The sequence below is a fragment of the Andrographis paniculata genome, unplaced genomic scaffold (assembly GCF_009805555.1).
Source record: "Andrographis paniculata isolate CXL003 unplaced genomic scaffold, ASM980555v1 Contig57END, whole genome shotgun sequence".
In the NCBI taxonomy this organism is placed as follows: Eukaryota; Viridiplantae; Streptophyta; class Magnoliopsida; order Lamiales; family Acanthaceae; genus Andrographis; species Andrographis paniculata.
Window position 1 is genome coordinate 1,263,279 of NW_026137592.1, and position 15,463 is coordinate 1,278,741.

General features: G+C 35.6%; 4 protein-coding genes across 4 annotated transcripts; 3 read left to right on the forward strand and 1 right to left on the reverse strand.

Annotated features, from left to right (window-relative positions):
* The first annotated feature begins 1,150 nt into the window (after positions 1 to 1,150).
* LOC127257115 (lysine histidine transporter-like 8) lies at positions 1,151 to 3,441 on the forward strand. Its single transcript, XM_051283429.1, has 5 exons — positions 1,151 to 1,574; positions 1,674 to 1,807; positions 1,913 to 2,340; positions 2,427 to 2,558; positions 2,764 to 3,441. The coding sequence occupies exons 1-5, from the start codon at positions 1,213 to 1,215 to the stop codon at positions 3,250 to 3,252; spliced, it is 1,545 nt and encodes a 514-aa protein (XP_051139386.1). The 5' UTR covers positions 1,151 to 1,212; the 3' UTR covers positions 3,253 to 3,441.
* Positions 3,442 to 3,556: 115 nt separating this feature from the next.
* LOC127257116 (uncharacterized) lies at positions 3,557 to 4,782 on the reverse strand. Its single transcript, XM_051283430.1, has 2 exons — positions 4,465 to 4,782; positions 3,557 to 3,858 (listed from the first exon to the last, which is right to left on the reverse strand). The coding sequence occupies exons 1-2, from the start codon at positions 4,575 to 4,577 to the stop codon at positions 3,651 to 3,653; spliced, it is 321 nt and encodes a 106-aa protein (XP_051139387.1). The 5' UTR covers positions 4,578 to 4,782; the 3' UTR covers positions 3,557 to 3,650.
* A 3,547-nt stretch (positions 4,783 to 8,329) lies between these two features.
* On the forward strand, positions 8,330 to 9,895 carry LOC127257364 (dehydrin ERD14-like). The gene is made up of 2 exons (XM_051283749.1): positions 8,330 to 8,732; positions 9,194 to 9,895. The coding sequence occupies exons 1-2, from the start codon at positions 8,439 to 8,441 to the stop codon at positions 9,611 to 9,613; spliced, it is 714 nt and encodes a 237-aa protein (XP_051139706.1). The 5' UTR covers positions 8,330 to 8,438; the 3' UTR covers positions 9,614 to 9,895.
* Positions 9,896 to 11,835: 1,940 nt separating this feature from the next.
* On the forward strand, positions 11,836 to 15,130 carry LOC127257209 (neutral ceramidase 2-like). Its single transcript, XM_051283588.1, has 9 exons — positions 11,836 to 12,146; positions 12,232 to 12,440; positions 12,921 to 13,232; positions 13,305 to 13,554; positions 13,630 to 13,888; positions 13,963 to 14,088; positions 14,174 to 14,237; positions 14,320 to 14,489; positions 14,570 to 15,130. Exons 1-9 carry the CDS (start codon positions 11,836 to 11,838, stop codon positions 15,128 to 15,130), a joined length of 2,262 nt encoding a protein of 753 aa, XP_051139545.1.
* The last annotated feature ends 333 nt before the right edge of the window (positions 15,131 to 15,463 follow it).

Sequence of the window (15,463 nt, forward strand, 5' to 3'; positions counted from 1 at the left end):
ATACTTTTATAAGTTAAAATAAAAGCTGAATAGATATATCAAAACCCTAATTCAAAAAGTTGCAAGCCATCTTTTCATGTATCACCCTACAAAAGTTATGACTGAATATATTATTTATTACTACTATTATGATTTAGTATGATCATCTCTATGCAAGAATTACCGGTGTCCTATCTTCTCTTCTCACCTAAGAAACCAAACAAGTTGATGTGGGGTGTTTTTTGGAAGGACAGGCATTTTTCATAGGACTTGTATATCTATATCTATATCTATATATATATATATACTGCAAGAACTTTCCTTGCAATACCAATGATCTTAAATAAAGCTCTACTGCTTTAAAGGGGTACAATTTTATTTACAATGATTGTACATTTGCTCAGTGCTTACATCTTTCTCCTAAATTAACTAATTTCTGCAATATACTAATCATCACCCTAATCTATAAATAAATAAAAGCATAATCATACATTGGACTAAAATTTGGCTTTTCAAATTATCTTTGAAGGCTTCCTTCCAAGAAATTCACAAGTGGAATAAATAAATTAAAGCATAAGCTTACATTGGACTAAATTTGGCTTTTCAAATCATCTTTGAAGACTTCCTTCTAAGAAATTCAAAAGTGGCACAAATTTTGTCTTGAGGATTTTCCGAATGGTGGAATTTTTATTACGGTGCAGCAACAAAAAATCTACTAACAATTCTATAAACAAAGTAAACATTTTTCCTTAATTCTTTGACAGATAAGTTTTTAAAAATAAATATTTCCTTCACTAGTTAGTCCTCAATTCAAGATAACATATATATATGCACATCTAATTATCAGCTGGAATGGATCAGATAGAACAAAGAAGCAGTGGTATTTTAACATGCTTATATGAACTGAATCTTGGAGGCAAAAAAAAAAACACAGAGAGATACTAAATAGACGTAACTAATGAGGTGTAAAAGCACTTACTTTTGCTTCATTCATTTGTGAATTATCAATGCTGAAGGCCGCAGCCATTGTGGGGCAACTGGTCAAGCAGTCAAAGCTCCACTTTAACCAAATGACTGAAAATCAGAAAAGCCCTGATATGAATGAAAGGTGAAAGGATATGTTATTAAGCACATGTTCCAGCTCTATATAAGCAGGGAGCCTCATGACACCACCTCATCATCAACTCTGAGACAGCACAAAAACAAGAAATAGGCAACAGTATTAGTTTGGCTATGACTAACCTCATGGAAATGAGCTCATCAAGTCCAGTGCTTCCCAACCGCCCATCATCCCTCACTCACTCAGCTTCAGCTCCAGCTCCATCCCCATTACATCAAGATTCCTTCAAAAGTCCATTTTTCAGTGCAGCCCAGATGATGACACCTCTGGCCAGTCCGATGAAGAGGGCCCTCTCTAGTGTGCAGATGTGCCTGGAAGAAGTTGGGCATCTCACCAGGCTTGACCTCCAGGACTCATGGCTGCCCATCACTGAGTCCCGAAATGGGAATGCTTATTATGCAGCTTTTCACACCCTCAGCTCTGGGATCGGATTCCAGGCCCTTGTACTTCCTCTTGCTTTCACAGCTCTTGGATGGTAACTTGCAAGATGCATTTATTGTCAATATAAATTGGCAGGTGTTTGTTTTGTATGCCGTCTGAAGAATTGAAATGACATTACCTATGCTGGTTTCAGGGCGTGGGGAATCATAAGCCTGTCTGTGACATTTGTGTGGCAACTGTACACCATGTGGTTGCTAGTTCAGCTCCATGAATCCTCCCCTGGAATTCGCTACAGCCGATACCTCGGGCTCTCCAAGGCAGCTTTCGGTTAGTGATTCTTCCACTGACTTGATTTCCTGTAATCATAATTGCATCATCAATCATCCAGGAAAAGTAGAGGATGCGAGATTCAGTCATTGGTACCTTTTCCAGGTGAAAGGCTGGGGAAGATCCTGGCCTTATTTCCAACTCTGTACCTGGCAGGCGGGACATGTGTGAGCCTGATAATGATGGGAAGCACCACACTAAAAATCTTCTTCCATACTGTTTGTAGAACAACCTGTAATGCTAATTCACTATCACTTATAGAGTGGTACATAGTCTTCGTGTGCCTGGCAGTTTTGCTGTCCCAGCTTCCCAACTTGAATTCCATTGCTGGGGTTTCCCTGATCGGTGCAATCACTGCTGTATCATACTGCACCCTGACCTGGATCTTGTCTGTGTCCAAATCCAGGCCCTTAGGAGTGTCATATGAGCCTGTAAGAATGATATCACAAGTTGGGAATGTTTGCAGTGTTTTGAATGGCCTTGGGATTATTGCGTTTGCTTTTAGAGGGCACAATGTTGTCTTGGAGATTCAGGTAAGGGGATTGACTGAATCAATAGGAAAGCAAGAATAGCATAGGTGGATTATGAGCAACTGCCTGAATTTCTAATTTTGATACAGGGAACTATGCCTTCATCTGCAAAGAATCCATCAAGTGTGCCAATGTGGAAAGGGGTGAAGTTTGCATACCTGATCATTGCTGCTTGCCTGTTTCCAATGGCTATTGGAGGCTATTGGGCATATGGAAACCTGGTAGGCCCCCCTCTGGAAACATTCCCAAACCAAATTAAGTTTAGTAGGGAAAGGAAAAATGACTAGTAAAAGCTAGTTTCTAAACTTGCATTCATAAACCTAGAACAAATGGAAAAACACATATAATAGTAATATCAACACCTCGTATAAAAGAGTGCACAATTATCACATTTTAAGAAGTGTAATCAGCATTCAATGTTTCCAGATACCAGCAAATAACGGAATGATGAGTGCTCTGGATAAATACCACGGCAGTGAAATATCAAAGGCAATAATGGGGATGACCAGCCTCTTAATTGTCATCCACAGCTTGACTTCATTCCAGATATACGCAATGCCCGTGTTTGACAATATGGAGTTCAAATATACCAGCAACAAGAACAGGCCATGCCCTTGGTGGGTTCGGGCAGGGATTAGAGTTTTCTTTGGCTGCCTGGCATTTTTCATCTCCATTGCGCTTCCCTTCTTGAAAAGCTTGGCTGGGCTGATAGGGGGGATAGCTCTACCAGTTTCACTTGCATATCCCTGTTTGATGTGGATTAAAATCAAGAAACCCGAGAAGAATAGCTTTATGTGGTGGCTTAATTGGATACTAGGATCTCTAGGAATGATACTAAGTGCTTTGCTTGTCTTTGGAGCAATATGGACTATAGCAACACAAGGAATTGCAATCCACTTCTTCAAGCCAGAATAAGTAGATGGACACTGGGATTCACGAAACAAATCATATTGAATGTACAAAACAATGAAAATAGAGTGAGCATTTTATTACAGAAATGATAGCTTAGCTCCCTTACAAATTATGATCAATATTGGCAAGAATCCACCTTCTCTTGCAACAAATATTCAAGGACACTGAATTTGGCAAACCAAAACTTTCAAATAATTTATACAATAAAAAACAATATTTCACTTGTTTCACATAGGGGGCAAGCAAAACACTTGCATTTTGTAATGATCTGAGTTTAAGGGCAATAACACATACTGCAAATTTAAAATGGAGAAGCTGACCAAAGCAGCAGCTGAGAACTTACCAATCTACATGGAAGTTGATACATGTGATTCAGTTTCCGATTCATGGGCAACTAACTACTACATTGATAATGGAAGAAGCATCCTCCTTTGCTTTTTGCGAGCTAGTCTAATTTGCTTTGTAATTTTCATGGTTAAAAGCAATAGCGTTGTAATGCACAACAAAAAAATTGCAAGCCTTAAATGCCTAAAATATAATGAAACAGCTGAGAATACAAAGACTGCTAAAATAAGAAGCTCCCATATAACAAAGACTGCAACATCAACCCTGCATACATGAAGAAGAAAGCAATACATCAAATGCTATATTGGAAACAAGTTATAGCCGCACAAAAAAGAACAACAATAAAGATAGCCACAAAAAGAAGCGCTGCAAAATTAACATATGAACGCCTTGTCCAATATATATGAACATTATAATGCCCTATATTCCGAACGATCAGGGAAAACAATGATTTCAAGAATTTACTGGGAAGTGGGAACTTAAGGGACAATCAATCTTTATGAATTCATGAATTCTGAGTTTATGGTGGCCATCCTTATTATCATATATTATCAGAATGTCTTATTGCAAGTAAACAATTTCAGAATTCATTTCTTGGCAAGAAAATTTTCAATTACCTAGTACAAAAACCCTATCTTAACAATTTGGTTACCCGCTCATTACCAATTCCAGACAGGTTCAGCGAAACAGCATCTAAAATTCAATTCCTCCATACATCCAAACTAAAATACAGTGCAATGGACACGAAATCTCTAAACATATACGCAATTCTTTAACAAATCAAAGGAAACATTACATCAAAAATGAAATTTTCGTTAAAAGACAACGTAAACAAACGACAATTCAATTATAAATAAAAGAAATAATCACCTAGAAGAAGCGAGATTGGAGGTGGACAAGAAAAACGAAGCGGAAGCCCAATCGTGCTTGGATCGAAGCTGATACTCTCTCAGCTGCTCCGCCAATTTTGACCGCGTTATCATCCTCTTAGCTCCACCCGCCACTGTGTTCACTTTCCTTGCCTCTTTCGCCTCCCCTCCGCCGTCTGTCTACAGAATTCACAATAAAACAGCAACAAATTTCCGTGATTTCCCCTTCCCTTCCCTTCCCTCCGGTTGAGGTTGCGGACGGAGAGGAGATGTCAACCACCGCGACGGCGATTTCAAACTGATGATCGTTAAATAATTGGGACAGAGAATTTCAACTTTCATTATACTCCTGAAGTATTGTCTAATCATTACATGCCCCCTCAAGAACCTAAAATAACATATCCTTCCTTGGGTTTTCAATTAAAATTTTATAGTTATTATTTATTTTTAAAAAAAATTACTACTATATTACTTTAATTATAATTTATATATAAACTTGCATTGTTTTTTTAAAAATATTTAAATTTAGTTATTTATCCAAAATGTTATTATTTATAAAATATTTTTTCAAAAATATTAAAATGAAATTTTATTTTTTATATTATATTAAAAAAATAATTTTAAAATTAAAATATCACATTGATATATTTATATTTATATTATTATCAAATACTTATTTTAACTTTCAAAATTTCAATATTTAAACTACAAATTCAAACCTTACTGACAAATAGAGCAAAAAAAATTGAGATATTGTATAAGTTTTAATGAATATTTCATTCTTTCAAAAACACAAATAAACACAAATGGTTGTAAATAATATTTCTGTAGTGGAAAAATAATTTAAACTCAAAGTAATAGTTTTACAGATTTTTATAAAAATATTCAGTTGAAAATATTACATTTAAACTATTATTTAAATCACACGAAAACAAAATTTCAAATAAACAAAATACTATGGTCTGATGATATAAGGGTTAGATTTGTAATCATAACACTTATTATTATAAGGTTTACACATAATGCATAGTTTATTTTATATTGTGTATATATTTAAAATTTATTGTTAATGTATATTAAATAAATTTGTCAAATACTTTTTTAACTTTAACACTATTGTTGAATTTTGAACGGTAGGGTGACGATTTTCATGTGTTGTGATAATAATATTTTCATTATTATATACTCTCTTTGTTCTAATACAATAGTCTTATTTATTATTTTTGTTCGTCTTAAAATAATAGTCTTATTTTTATAAATAATCGTATTACCATCAAATTACTTCTACTTTTTCATTTTTATTACACAATTGCCACTACTTTTTACACTAATACATTCACAATGGCAAAAAAAAATTTATCCATACATTTTACTAACTACCAATATAATATTAATATTACTTAAATCACGTATTGAACTCAATTAAGATTATAATTTTGGGACGGACGAAAGTATATTGCATACACAATAGACAATGTTAGGTGAATTTTATTTCTATATTGAATTATTGATGAATATAAATAAACTAATAACAATTGGGCTTTGATTTTACTTTTTCTTTTTTAAAAATACATGGAAACCGTGGGCTTTGATCTTACTTTGATAAAGATAATGATGATCCAAACAAGTCCGATAACCGTACTAAGACTTTATTTACACAATAAATTTTGAAATTTTAATATTATTATTTTCTTTAAAAAAAATAAATTAATTACTTACTAATTATATACCTTTTAATTTTTAATATTTAAAGTGTACATGACACAAAATGCGAAATTAATAAATTAATATATACTTTCTCCGTCCATATATTTCGGGCCTATTACTATGGATATAGGAATTTAGATAAAATATAATTAGTAATAAAAGTAATTATTATTAAATAAAAATAATTATAAATTAAAATTAAAATAATTAAATAGTTTAATTAAAATTAAAAAAATTATAAACTTTAAAATACGATTAGAGTGAATAATCATATTTTCAAAAAAAATAAATGACAAGTTACGTGAGACAAACGAAAATAAAAAAATATGGACAAATTATGTGGAATGGAGAAAGTAATATATACATATATATATATATGAAAGTTAAAATAAATATACCAAAAACTAATAATAAAAATAACACCGTCACTCTCTATATTATTTTTAGAATTTCAAATTTTTAACAACAAAATATCTAAAACAACAAAAGGTGCATTTGGTTACCGACCGAGTTATTGAATTCGAAGTGGGAAGTTCATTCATTTAATTAATATTTGATATATAATGTAATATATATATGATTAAAAAAATAAAAAAAATATGTATTTAATTATTTTTATAAATATATTTTATTAAAATATATATAATAAAATTTTATATAATATAAATATATAAATATTTATTTATAATTAACATAAATTATTTTAAGTGTTTAAATATATATATATATATAAATATATTTATTTATTTAAGAGAAATATAAAAATAGAGAATTTGGAATAAATTTTAAATTAAATTATATGATGTAATATTTTTTTAAAAAAATTTGAAGCATAGTGTTAACCCGGATCAAAATGGTAACCAAACATAGAAATGTTTGTTTGATTTGGTTGAAATTTAATTAATATCTTTTAACGAAATATAATGTTTTTATTATTAATTATACAAATTAAATAATATTGATTTATATATAAACACTACACAAACCAAAAAAAAAAAAAAAAAACACTACTAGCTTTAATTGGATCTACGAGGCCGGATGTCTCGTGTCCGAGCTTTAAAGAGAAAACCAGCGGGGCATATCACGTGCCGATACACCTCAGCTGGCGCATCGCACGTGCAACAATACCAAAAAAGTACAATAGAAACCGCGTCCTTTGCCCATATATTCAAACGCATCCAGCCGACCATCTGTCCTACGGGCCGGGCCGGGCCGGGCCCCACCGTTTTTGATTTCGACGTATTGTGCAACTGCGCTGCACTCGATCATGTTATAACATCTCGAGAAACTCATCGCTCCGTTCATATTCCGACACGTGTCCCACTCAATTATTTCTGAACGTTATCTCACCGCCCATTTCAGACTTTATTTATCCAATCAAGGCCGACACGATCTGGACCCCACCAGGTACAATATTCCACGTCTACCTAGGGTGTGTTCTTTGCAAGACTTGTGCAAAATTTTACTATTTATCCAATTTTTTTTTCCCAAAAATATCAAATCAAACACCTATTTTTCATTTTTTATATTATCCTAAAAATCAATTTTACATGCAAAATATCACATCAACACCTACATTAAAAATATCACATCGTACAACTATTCAAATTCAAAATTTTTAATATTCAAATCTTATCTCAAAATACAAACCTCCAAACAAACACAACCCCAGTGTTACGTGGCGACGCCTCATTGGCTTCAGGTCGCGTCGCAGGCGTGGCTCTGTCGGCATCACCGTATTTTTTAAATATTTAATACACGGATTTTATTATTATTTGAAAAAAATTATAAGTAGATTCAATAAAAATAAAAATAGATTATTTCATTAAGTAAATTTATTAATGTGGTAAACTTTGCTGATTAATTGCATAGTCGTTACGTGGTTATCGGGTACCGACTTTGTAATTATTAATTGATATTAAATTAATAGAGATTAAGTTACGTGATTGAATGTATTTATTGCATTTTAAAAATAATAAATAAAATAGCGGACACGTCAGCACTGGGGTTACAAAGTGGAGCAGTTGCACGGCTTTTGGACTGCTTTGGGAAATAAGGAATTGCGGTTTTTTTAATTTTTTAATTTTATTTTTTTGCGGGAAAAGTTGATGTCACGCTGTGAGCGCCTCCAATGGCTGTGCTATATAAACCCCCGCCATTCACAGTTCTCTACCATTCATTTCTAGAAACAACAACGATCTGCGTGTGTGTGTGATTTCAGAAGCATTGTTCGGATTTTGATTATAGCGTTTGTAGATTCCGATCGGTATGGCGGATGAAGTGAAGTACCAGCACCACCACGAGAGTAAGGTGGAGGAGCCGTGCGAGACAGCGGCGGTGCCCAAGGTGGAGGAGTATGCGGCGGTGGAGGCCAGCGATCGTGGACTGTTCGGTTTCGGAGAGAAGAAGGAGGAGAAGAAGTGCGAGGAGGAGGTGATCGCCGATGAGTTTGAGCATAAAGTTCAGGTGTGTCCGGAGAAGAAAGAGGAGTACGTGGAGGAGGAAAAGAAGCACGAAGGATTGATCGAGAAGCTGAAGAGGAGCGACAGCTCTAGCAGTTCGGTAAGTTTGAATTTGAAATCGCCGTCCGCATTATGCTATGCTGATTTTATTCGTACACAATAATTTATTCCATTGCTCAACTGTTTTCCGTTATCACAAGATTTGTTGAGATCATAGATAGCTCCAATGATTTGTTCATGTTAGATCAGCTTATGCTTATGAACTCATGAATACGTTAGATTAATCAGTCTCGATTCCATTGCGTAGATCAGCTTATGCTTATGAACTCATGAATACGTTAGATTAACCAGTCTCGATTCCATTGCGTAGATCAGCTTATGCTTATTAATTCTATACGTTAGATTAATCAGTCTCGATTCCATTGCGAAACTGTTTCCCTTCTCACGAGATTAGTTGAGATCAGATATAGCTCCATCGATGCGTTAGTCTTAGATCGTCTCACGTTTTATGAATTATTCAACACGTTGATGAATCAGTCTCGATTCTAATAATCTCCGCAGTCAAGCGACGAGGAAGAAGTAGATGAGTACGGAGAGAAGAAGAAGAAGAAGAAAGGATTGAAGGAAAAGATCAAGGAGAAACTCTCCGGCGAGGATAAGAAAGAAGAAACTCACGAACTGAAGTACGAGGACACTTCAGTCCCGGTCGAGAAGTGCGACGACGCGCCAGTTCACGAACCGGAGGAGAAGAAAGGATTCTTGGACAAAATCAAGGACAAGCTTCCAGGAGGCAAGAAACCAGAGGAAGTGGCGGCGCCGCCTTCTCCGCCGGCGCCGGAGTGCGCATCCCCTGAGTCTGGTAAGGAAAAGAAAGGCTTCTTGGAGAAGATAAAGGAGAAGATCCCTGGTTACCATTCCAAGAGCGATGAAGAGAAGGAAAAGGAAAAGGAGAAGGAGAACGACTCCTCGGCGTGCCACTAAGCCAATCCATTCTGCCTTTCTTTCTTTCCTTTTTCCTATCAATAATTTGTGCTTTTGGGTTGTGGTTGATGATGTTTTGGATGGCTTCTTCCTTGGGTTTTCTGCACTTTACCTTTTTTGGTTTTCTCTTTGATTTTCACTTGATGGTGTTTGTTTGAAAATACAAAAGCATGTACTATTATGGAGTGCTTTATCTGTGAATTTACTATCATGAAAAAAATAGTTTGTGGTCTTGTCCATGAAGAAAATTTATAATGTGCGACATATGTGTTGATCATGGAATTAACTGTTAAAGATGGATGGGATATAAATAAAGAACCTAATTGTCCACATAGGAATCATTAGTGTTAGTATTATTATATTATGATAATCCATATAAAGATTGCAACAAATAATGCAACTTTAGCTTTTCGGCATGGAGGATGACATAATATATAAGAAACCATTTAGTGGGTGTTATAAGTGGTAGGGGTCCATTGAAAGCTGCAGTAACTAATTTGTCCAGAAATGAAAATATTATCTAAATTTAAATTTAAATTTATGTTTGTTTTTTCATTTTAAATAAAAGGATTGAGCTGTTTGTTTAGTTTTTTTTATTTGAAATAATTTTTTTAATGTAAAATATAATAAATTATGTTATAATATAAAAATCACTTAAATAAAATTTTAATCTCAAACAATATATATATGTAGGATATAATTCAAACCCAATATTTATAATTTTTTCACAAAACTAAAAATATTACTTAACTAAAAACGTAATTCAAACCAAAATTACATCTACTCCTTTATGGTATAAACAAATATTTTTTCAAATTGGTGACATTTAAAAAATGTTTTGTTAAAACCATGGGAGTGTTCGCTGGTATTTCGGATATTTTTATATTTTGAAAATAATTATAATATTTAAGGAAAAAGTAAATCTAAAATATAATCATGAGTCATAGAGAATAGTGTCATAATATAAAAATAATAAATTTTTATAATTTTATTTAAAAAAATATGTCAATTTTTTTTTTTTTATTAAGAAAAGCATCTGTTATTTCTGTGTTTATTTGAAGTTTGGATTTTGAATTAGGATTTTAATAGTAAAAATTTTGAATTTGAATAATTGTATGATGTGATATAAATAAGTGTTGATGTGATGTTTTGAATGTAAAAATGATTTTTAGTATAATATAAAAAATGAAAAATAAGTGTTTGATTTGATATTTGTGGAAAAATAAATAAATAAATAGTGTAAATCCAATCCAATCCCCAAACAAACACAAAATACACACCTTTTTTTATTATTATTAATTTCTCAATAATTTTCTAAAAATATTCTAACTTAATTTTTACCTATCTTATTTTGATATTGAAGTAACATTATCTTTTAGTCTATATATTTAAAATAAAATAATATAATTTTCTCAATAAAATAAATTATAATCCATATTTATATTAAAAATAATAAAATTTTAAAATGAATATTAAGAGTGTTTTTACTTGTAAGTTATCATTATTTACTTTAGTGATGTTTTCATAAAACTATACAACTACTATTTTACAATAATTTATTTCACTTATAAAAATATGAAAAATCACAAATAAATACACCATAGAATTATAATATATGTTTTTTAAACGGTAAATAAATTGAATTCAAACTTTTTTTTTAAAAAAAAAAAATTATGTTTAGATGAAATTGTTTTATAATAATTAAAAATAGAATAGTTAATACTCCTTCCGACCCAATTGATACGAGGCTTTGAGAAAGTATACAAAGAAAGTAATTGTATACGTAAGTAGAATGTTTGAAATTTAAGTAAAATTTAAATATATTTTGATATTAGTATATGATTATTTTTTCTAAAATAGAAAATAAATTTTTAAAAAAAAATAAAAAAATATTTTAAAGTAGAATAAACAAAATATTTTGATATTAGTACGATAATTTGTAATAATAATAATAATAATAGTAGTGCTCAAGTCGCCGAAGATTCATTAGGAGACAAGAGCATAAACCTAGTACGTCGCATAAAACTCAATAGTCAAGATCACGTTCGGACCTGCCTAAGTACACTTCATATTCTTTTATACCAACTAAGAAACCATCTTCTCTCTCAAACTCTCTCTCTCTCTCTCTCTCTATATATATATATAGCAATAACGAATTGAAGACATTGAATTACATTATTAAACACATCAATCTTCATGCAACATTCTCACCAACTCTCAAAATGATCAATCATCCATGCATTCTCATTCTCCCCTTGCTTCTCGCGGCACTCTCCGGCGCCGTAGCCGGCGACTACTTGATCGGAGTAGGAAGCCACGACATGACCGGTCCGGCGGCCGGAGTGAACATGATGGGCTACGCCAACATGGAACAAGTCACCGGAGGCATACATTTCCGGCTCAGGGCGCGGGCCTTCATTGTTGCGGATCGCCGGCCCGGCCCGGATGGCGCTAGGTTTGCGTTCGTCAACCTCGACGCCGGGATGGCTTCGCAACTCGTCACCATCAAGGTGCTCGAAAGGCTCAAAACGAGGTGAGATTTTCGACTAGAACGGGATTTCGACTCTGTCGACCGATCGATTATTTGTAATGAAATGTGTCGATTTGTTATTTCGAAGGTACGGCGAGTTGTACAACGAGGAAAATGTCGCGATAAGCGGGACGCACACGCATGCCGGCCCGGGGGGTTATTTGCAATACGTGACGTATTCAATAACCTCCCTCGGCTTTGTTCCGCAATCGTTCGATGCCCTTGTGACGGCGATCGAGCTTAGCGTCGTCCAAGCCCACGATCGCCTCAAGCCGGGATCGATTTTCATCAACACAGGCAATAACAGAGAGTAACGAGCGTATTTTTATCGTACAATTGCTCATAACTCTTATGTGGTTTCGAAATTCAGCATAAAATATTTTTGTACTTTAGAAACTGCATGACGCTCTCTTATACTTTAAAAAATAAAAAATATTGCATAAAACTCCACGGCCACAAAACCTTCCTTTTGTGATGAGAATATGATTTTCTATCTATATTTTTTTTTGCATGTCAGGAGTTTCATTCAATATTTTTGAAAGTATAAGAGAGTGCTATCCAATTTTTAAAGTGAAGTGGGGGTTTACGTTCGAGTTTCGAAATTTCAAAGGGATTTCATGCAATATTTTTTTAAAATATATACAATTTTTAAAGTAAAAGGAAAATTTACGCTGAGTTTCGAAATCATAAGGAAATTATGAGCAATTTTGCCAATTGAAAATTGTAAGAGAGCAAAATGTGTTTACGTTCAATGTTCGACGATCTATCGTTTTCTAGGGGACGTGAAGAATGCAAGCGTAAACCGGAGCCCGAGCGCCTACCTATTCAACCCTCCGAGCGAAAGGGCGAAGTATCAAACCAACGTTGATACACTAATGACTCTTCTCAAATTTGTCGACGAAACTAGCGGGAAAAGCATCGGCGCGTTCTCGTGGTTTGCGACGCACGGCACATCGATGAGCCGGGACAACAAGCTCATCAGCGGAGACAACAAAGGCGCGGCCGCAAGATTTTTCGAAGACTGGTTTTTCGACAACAACGGAAGCTCGACTTTCCCGGCGTCAAACGCTGAACAGTCCAACGTCGCACGTAAGACGATATATTTGATTACTGGCTACATTCTATCGGCGTATTTATGCTCATCGTATCGAATTTTCGAAGGTGCGTCGACAAAACAATTGTCGAGGATCAAGGCAACAGGAGGGCAAGCGTGCAACAAAACAGCGAGCCGGGAGTCGAAAGTAAGGAAGAACGACGGATTGCGATTTGTCGGAGCGTTTTGCCAGTCAAACGTCGGTGACGTGAGCCCAAACGTGCTCGGCGCGTTCTGTTTGGACTCCGGCAAGCCCTGCGACTTCAACCACTCGACGTGCCACGGCGATGATCAGCTCTGTGTCGGTCGCGGTCCAGGGTATTTTCGTCTTTTCACACTTTCGAATACCCGAAGAATATGAAGTACATAGCCATAACTGATGAATTGTTACAGATATCCAGATGAAGTTTTGAGCACAAAGATCATAGGGGAGAGGCAGTATCAAAAAGCTGTGGACTTGTTCACTTCTGCCGAGTCGAAAATCGCCGGAAAGATCGATTCGAGGCTCGTCTACCTCCACTTTACAGACATCGAAGTCGCGCTGAAAGGAAACGAGGTTGTCAGGACATGCCCTGCCGCGCTCGGACCAGGTTTCGCTGCTGGAACGACTGATGGACCGGGCGTTTTCGGTTTCAGACAAGGCGATACTAAAGTTAGCAGCGAATATGATCGAATTCGTTCGTTTGAGTCGTTTTTTCTTCTCATTCGATGCTTTTGTCTCCGCAGATCAACGAGTTTTGGAAGACAGTGAGGGATGCTATTAAGGAACCGAGCAAATACCAGGTCGAATGTCAGAAGCCCAAGTCGGTTCTGCTCGACACCGGAGAGATGTTTTGGCCATACGATTGGGCGGTAGTAAAACGATAAAAGAATCGAAGCTATGTCTGAACTGCATCCCTTTCGATACCTTACGTTTCCTTGTCTGTTCTTCTTGCAGCCGGCGATTCTTCCGATTCAAATCCTCCGGTTAGGACAGCTGGTGATTCTATCCGTACCAGGGGGTCTGAATTCCTCGATCGATCTTCGATCTTTTCCTTTCGATCCTACAATGTAATAGCTGTAACAGAGTCTCCTGTCTTGTAGAGTTCACTACAATGGCTGGAAGAAGGCTGAGGGAGGCAGTTAAGGAAACACTTATTACCTATAACAACGAAGAGTTCGACGACAATACACACGTCGTCATCGCAGGCCTCGCCAACACATATTCGCAATACGTCGCCACATTTGAAGAGTACAAACAGCAGCGCTACGAGGCAAGAAAAAACTTCGAAAAAAAAAAACAAAAAGCAAAAACGCAAACACAAACTAAACGCGATCGATTGTGGCATTGCAGGCTGCGTCGACTCTCTACGGTCCTCACACGCTGTCGGCGTACATTCAAGAATTCGAGAAACTGGCGAAAGCAGTGGCGACGGGAGATCGTAACATATCGAGAGGACCCTCGCCGCCCGATCTTTCGTCGGTTCAGATCAGCCTATTGCAGGATCCTTCAGGCGACTCGCCTCCAGCAGGGGTGAGATTCGGCGACATCAAACAGGACGTGAAGAGTAGGAAATTTAGGGCAGGGGAGAAGGTAAGGGCGACGTTTTGGAGCGCAAATCCGAGGTATGATCTGCTGACGGAAGGCACGTTTGCGGCGGTGGAGAAGCTCGAAAATGACAACAGTGACGATCGATGGAAGCCGGTGTACGATGACGATGACTTCTGTCTTTTTTTCAGATGGGACAGCAGCTCCGGCGACTCTTACGGCATCGCGACGATCGAATGGGAAGTGCCGGAGGAGGCTGTTGATGGTGGGATATATAGGCTCAGGCATTTTGGGGCGTTTAGGACGGCCAAAGACTCTCCTGTGGAATATTTTACGGGAGCATCGAATGGATTCACTGTGTCTTAGATAGAGCGGATAAAAATTGAAACGGTAAAAATTGAACCGATACGACAATTTGATAAGAATTCGACACGAAATAATTGAATTTGGATAAAAAATTTTAATGTGATTATGTATAAGGGTTGACTTCCAATCGATTTCTTTATTTTCTGTAAGAAGAATATTATGTAGTATATATTTTTTTCTGAATGCAAGGATTTGAGGTAATTAGGAAAGTATGGAAATGAAGGAGATAACTGAAATAACAGAATGAAAGCGTTTGAGGAGTATTAAAAGCGTTTAATCGAAAGTGCACGTAAAAGCGTTTTTGTAATTTGTTGAAAGGTTAAACGGGTGGGT

What these genes read in the sequence shown, in the direction of transcription:
- LOC127257116 (XM_051283430.1), bottom strand. Translation starts at nt 4,577, where the DNA reads ATGATAACGCGGTCAAAATTGGCGGAGCAGCTGAGAGAGTATCAGCTT. An exon ending in TCCAATCTCGCTTCTTCTAG is followed by an intron (nt 3,859 to 4,464) that starts GTGATTATTTCT and finishes TCATGTATGCAG; the next exon opens with GGTTGATGTTGCAGTCTTTG.
- LOC127257209 (XM_051283588.1), top strand. Translation starts at nt 11,836, where the DNA reads ATGATCAATCATCCATGCATTCTCATTCTCCCCTTGCTTCTCGCGGCA. An exon ending in ATCGATTTTCATCAACACAG is followed by an intron (nt 12,441 to 12,920) that starts GCAATAACAGAG and finishes ATCGTTTTCTAG; the next exon opens with GGGACGTGAAGAATGCAAGC. An exon ending in TTTGGCCATACGATTGGGCG is followed by an intron (nt 14,089 to 14,173) that starts GTAGTAAAACGA and finishes TTCTTCTTGCAG; the next exon opens with CCGGCGATTCTTCCGATTCA.
- LOC127257364 (XM_051283749.1), top strand. Translation starts at nt 8,439, where the DNA reads ATGGCGGATGAAGTGAAGTACCAGCACCACCACGAGAGTAAGGTGGAG. An exon ending in GCGACAGCTCTAGCAGTTCG is followed by an intron (nt 8,733 to 9,193) that starts GTAAGTTTGAAT and finishes TAATCTCCGCAG; the next exon opens with TCAAGCGACGAGGAAGAAGT.
- LOC127257115 (XM_051283429.1), top strand. Translation starts at nt 1,213, where the DNA reads ATGACTAACCTCATGGAAATGAGCTCATCAAGTCCAGTGCTTCCCAAC. An exon ending in ATGTTGTCTTGGAGATTCAG is followed by an intron (nt 2,341 to 2,426) that starts GTAAGGGGATTG and finishes ATTTTGATACAG; the next exon opens with GGAACTATGCCTTCATCTGC. An exon ending in ATTGGGCATATGGAAACCTG is followed by an intron (nt 2,559 to 2,763) that starts GTAGGCCCCCCT and finishes CAATGTTTCCAG; the next exon opens with ATACCAGCAAATAACGGAAT.